Below are 4,842 nucleotides of genomic sequence, written 5' to 3'. Positions count from 1 at the left end.
CAACTCTGTCCTCATTATGTAGGATAGTTAGCAGAGGGCAAGCCACACTCCTTTATCACAGCGTTAGATGCTGTGTTTTGTGAGTAAATGTCCAGCAGGTCAGTGAACCACTTTAACAAATACTGTGAAAATGTACGTAAGGCAAGTATGAGGTTAGAGTGCTAGGTAAATGATTGAGTAATTAGGGTAGATCAGGATGGGTGGAGGGAACAGCTAGGTGGGAGAATTAGATCCAAAAGGCAGGGGAAGAGCGGTGCGAGAGAATTGGATCCAACAGGCACAGGAGAAGACGGACTGGGTTAGGGGCATGCAAGGGGGCTGGAGGAGGTGCAATTGGTCAATGGTAAGTTGTGGAGTTAGTTTAATAGTTACCCAAGAATTAGACTAGGTTTTTAATTGTCTAACATTTCCTAACTATTATCTTAACTATAACAGAACCTTCCCAAATTCTCCAATTGAATGGATATACTAAGAGGATTCCAGATACAAGTGAATTGCCCGTCGGAATCTTCAATTCTCAGGTAATTCCCTGTGAGTCTGCAATGTTGGGAATTCCAGAGGTGCTGACTTTCAACTTCCATCTATGCTGCAGAAATGACTATTTGGTCATCATAAAACCTGGGCTGTTGTCTTGTCAAAGTGATCTGTTAGCCACAAGATATTTCCAACATTATTTAGGTTATCTCTAACACACAGGGTGCTTGCAGATTTAATTTCTTACAGATCTAAACGAGCTCTTAAATAAGTTAACACAACAGAAAACACAAACAATGCAGCGAGAAGCCACCTTCAGGAGTGTCAGGGATGTTCAAGTACTCTCTCCATTATCAGTAGTTGTGTAGTAGCATCTTGCATCATCCGATCTGTCATTCATCATGATGTGGTGCTCCACAAGATGGAAAGAAATTTCAACAACACTGACCTTCATATTCAAGAAGATGTGAAAAACTCAAGAAAGCAAATTTTAAAAAAATCACGCTGGCCATTCTGGTGAACAGCAGCTGGTATAAACGCAATATTAGAATGGACTGAATTGTGGGATGTATGCAGTCTAAGAAATAACGGCTCAGTGAGCCAGAGTTCCCTGGTTTTAACCTGTGTCAACCAAATCTGCACAGCGCAGACAATTTGCTATTTTTTTAAACAATTCATTCTTTCACAGGTAAGGGCAAATAGGCCAATATTGCCCAACTGCCCTGGAGAAGATGGCAGTTCACCTTCTTGAACTGCTTCAATCCATGTAATGTAAACATAACCAAGACGCTGTTAGGGAGGGTGATCCAGGATGTTAAGCCAACGAGAGTAAAGGGATGGTTATAGAGTACCATGTCAGGATGGTGCATAATTTGGAGAACTTGTCAGTGTGATGTTCCCAAGCATTTGTTACTTTGACCCTCTTAGTTGGCAGGTGCCACATGTTTGGAAGATGCCACTGAAGAAGGCTTGATGCATTGCTGCACCACAAGAAGAAATTAAAGGATAAGCTGAAGTGCAATGTGGCCATGCATGCAAGACGCTGGAAGATATTATATAGGAGGTTGAGGGGCAACCTTATAGAAGTTTATAAAATAATGACGAATATAAATAGAGTTAATGGTAGTTGTCTTTTCTCTAGGATGGGGGATTTCAAGACTAAGGGGCACATTTTTAAGATGAGAGGAGAGAGATTTATAAAAAAAGACGTGGGGGCAAATTTTTTACACAGAGCATGGAATTAACTTTCTATGGATGTGGGTACAATTATGTTTAAAATACAATTATGTTTAAAAAACATTTAGATAAGTACATGAACAGGAAGGGTTTGGAGAAATATGAGCCAGGAGCAGGCAGATGGGACTAGTTTAGATTGGGATTATGTTTGGCGTGGACTGGTTAGACCAAAGGGTCTGTTTCCATGCTGCATGACTCTGTGAACCAGCCCATTGAGATCTGTTTGCAGGGCACATTTCATTTCACCACTTGGCATTTCTGGAAACAAACAAATGGACAAACTAGGCATCCATAATTGGTTTTCTATCATATGAAAGTAGTAGCAATACTAAAACACCACATACACCTGTCCCTGGAGGTTTGTGTTTACCAAGCAGGCCATGTCACAGCTGTATGCCATTTGTTCAGGCACAATCACACATAAATTGAGAAGATTCTTGTGATGCACTCATAGCTCTGAGCCAGGAGGTCTAGGTTCAAGTCCCACCTGTTTTGGAGGTGTGTAATAACATTTCTGAACTTAATTAGAAAATATCTGGTATATAAACTCCCATTAAAATAATGGGCAGTGTTAATATCTCTTTCTTAGCAATGCATAATTACTGAAGCAATGTCAGGTAGGGGCAAATCAGAGGTTAAATATGGAATCTAATTATTACTGACTGAAATGATCTACATTTAGTCCCCTTACTAATTGTGTTATCAGTGTGAAGTGTGCTGTATTTACAACAACACATACAGACTAAACTCACCAGTAAGTAATGACCTGCTCACTTGCCTAAGTACCTTCTAATCAATGTGATAAATATTAATTGCTGACAGTCAACTTCCCTGATACTGCAAATGAATTAATACAATTGCAGAGTCTTATTCCTTCAGAGTTCAATTGTCAGAGATTTTAAAAAATGTAAAGTTTTTACACAGTTACCTTTCTTTTGTCCTTGCATAAATACAAGTTTTCTTGCTCACTCTATTTCCCTTTCTGTACCCTAATTTGATACTAATTTCAAATTCACCTTCTTTCTCAGTCCTTAGGCTGTTTATTGACAATCATTCAATCTGAATTGTTTTATTCATTCCCAGGATGTGGACATTGCTTGCTTGATCAGCATTTAGTTCTCACCTAATTGCCCAGAAGGCACTTAAGAGTCAACCACATTGCTGTGGGACTGAAATTATGTAGGTTAGACCAGGTAAGAATGACAGATTTCCTTCCTTAAAGTACATAAGTGAATCAGATGGGTTTTTACAACATCAATGATGATTACATGGTGGCCATTAGGCCAGCTCTTGATTCCAGATGTTATTGAATTCAAATTTCACCATTTGACCTCGAGGGATTCAAATCCATATTACCTGGATATTGGCTTGTCTTTAGTATTACTTGTCTTCAGTAATACTACAATTATGCAGTCTGCTACCCCGATACAAGGACTGTTTGTGCTATCCATGCATATCCCAGGTCCTGTTTCCATCACTATCACTATCATTATTATCTTGAGCTTTCAACCTAACTAATGAAAGTAAATATGAAGAGCAAGTGTAAGTGATTGGCCATTGCGAGTCAAACACATTGCTGGACACTCATTTGGGGGACTTTGAAAGGCAAGCATTGACCATTGAAACGTAAGTTTACAGAAGGCTATGATCGCTTAGCTTTAATTTTACAATGCAGGAAAATATTCAAAATTAAACAAACCTTCCCACCTTTGAATACACAGAGGTGGTAACATTAGATCCATTAACACTGGAATCACAGGAAAAAGTGTTAAGAATAACAACCATCACAAAACATTTTTTTAAAAACTGACATTGCTGGTAGGCCTTGTCTTAGGTCTTATTTTTTAGTCGCAGCTGGTTGATGACATTTAATCAGATAACGCTCTTGTTTCAGGTTTGAGTGTTTACTAGGCTAAAGGCGCTTTATAAATGCAAAATCTTTGGGTGGGTAGACTATTTTCACCCTGGGACGTAGGGTGAATTTTATCAGTTTTGTTTGTGCGGTATCTATTAATTCATCGCCTTTCGGGGCAGATAAATAGATAGCTTCTTGATTATCAAGGGTTACGGGGAGAAACCAGGAGAATGGGGTTGAGGAACTTATCAGCCATGGTTGAATGGCGGAGCAGACTTGATGGGCGAAAAGGCCTAATTTCTGCTCCTATATCTTATCGTCTTAAGTTTATATATTAATCCTGTCACGGCAATAATTACTGGGGAGGAGGAGGAGACTGCACACAAAGGGTGAAAAACGCAGATCAAGCACTAACCTTTACCAGTTGGAGGCATTTTTCCTGTCTCTTTATATATTTATAGGAATACAACCAGAGTTCTCCTTTTGATTTAAAGTAGACAAGTTAGATCACTTTTCACTTTCTCACTGTAAACATTGCCTCAAAATGGCGGCCGCCAATTTGGTTTGAATTTCGGCGCCAACAAAGACCACGTGGTACACTGAGGGGGCGGGGCAATACGCGTGACGTAAACCCTGGACACGTGGGACATTGGAAGGGCGGGATGAAGGTGGGGAAGGGCATGTGATGACATCGGACCTATCAGGACAGGGGGCGTGGCCAAATATAAGGGGAGCGATTGCGCTCCTTTGTGTCACGTGATGCAATGGTGTGCACTTGTATTTCTTTCCCCCCTTCATGCTTGTGTTCCGTTGGCTTTGAACGTCATCAAAATCTGGGTTTTGATGGAAGTGGTTGTTATTTCTATAAACACGCCTATGAACAAAAAAAATGAGTAAAAGAAGCAACGTCTCGTACGTGAAGCCGGCCGAACCCGCCTTCCTCAAGAAATTTAAGGAAAATGTGGGTTACAAGTCTGGGCCGACAGTGGAAACCAAGGTCAGTCCGACCCCTTCAGTTCCTCCCTCCCACCCCACTCTCCAGCCTAGGCCAAACCTCACTCCTTGCGCCGATCTGGCCTGCTGCCCGTTAAAATACCCGTGTTAAGGTAGGAATAGAATCCATTTATAAGGAATGGTAAAAGAGTAGAGGGAATGGGATTGGCTGGAAAGCTTGGTTGAAGAGCTGTCACAGACACAATGGGCCGAGTGGTTTCTTCCTATATTGTTGTGCAGTGGTTCAAACTGCTTTTGTATCAGGGTTGCCCACCTCACTAAAT

General features: G+C 40.8%; 1 protein-coding gene across 1 annotated transcript in view; it reads right to left on the bottom strand.

Annotated features, from left to right (window-relative positions):
- LOC109935219 (kinesin-like protein KIF15-A) overlaps positions 1-928 on the bottom strand; it is a 94,092-nt gene extending 93,164 nt beyond the window's left edge. Inside the window, exon 1 of the mRNA XM_048609196.1 lies at positions 923-928. Coding sequence (XP_048465153.1) covers positions 923-928 — 6 coding nt within the window. The remainder of the gene's footprint in view (positions 1-922) is intronic.
- Between the last annotated feature and the right edge of the window lie 3,914 nt (positions 929-4,842).

The sequence above is a fragment of the Rhincodon typus genome, chromosome 2, assembly GCF_021869965.1.
Source record: "Rhincodon typus isolate 14 chromosome 2, sRhiTyp1.1, whole genome shotgun sequence".
Taxonomy (NCBI): domain Eukaryota; kingdom Metazoa; phylum Chordata; class Chondrichthyes; order Orectolobiformes; family Rhincodontidae; genus Rhincodon; species Rhincodon typus.
The sequence above is the reverse complement of the archived record's forward strand: the minus strand, read 5'-3'. Positions and strand labels throughout refer to the sequence as shown.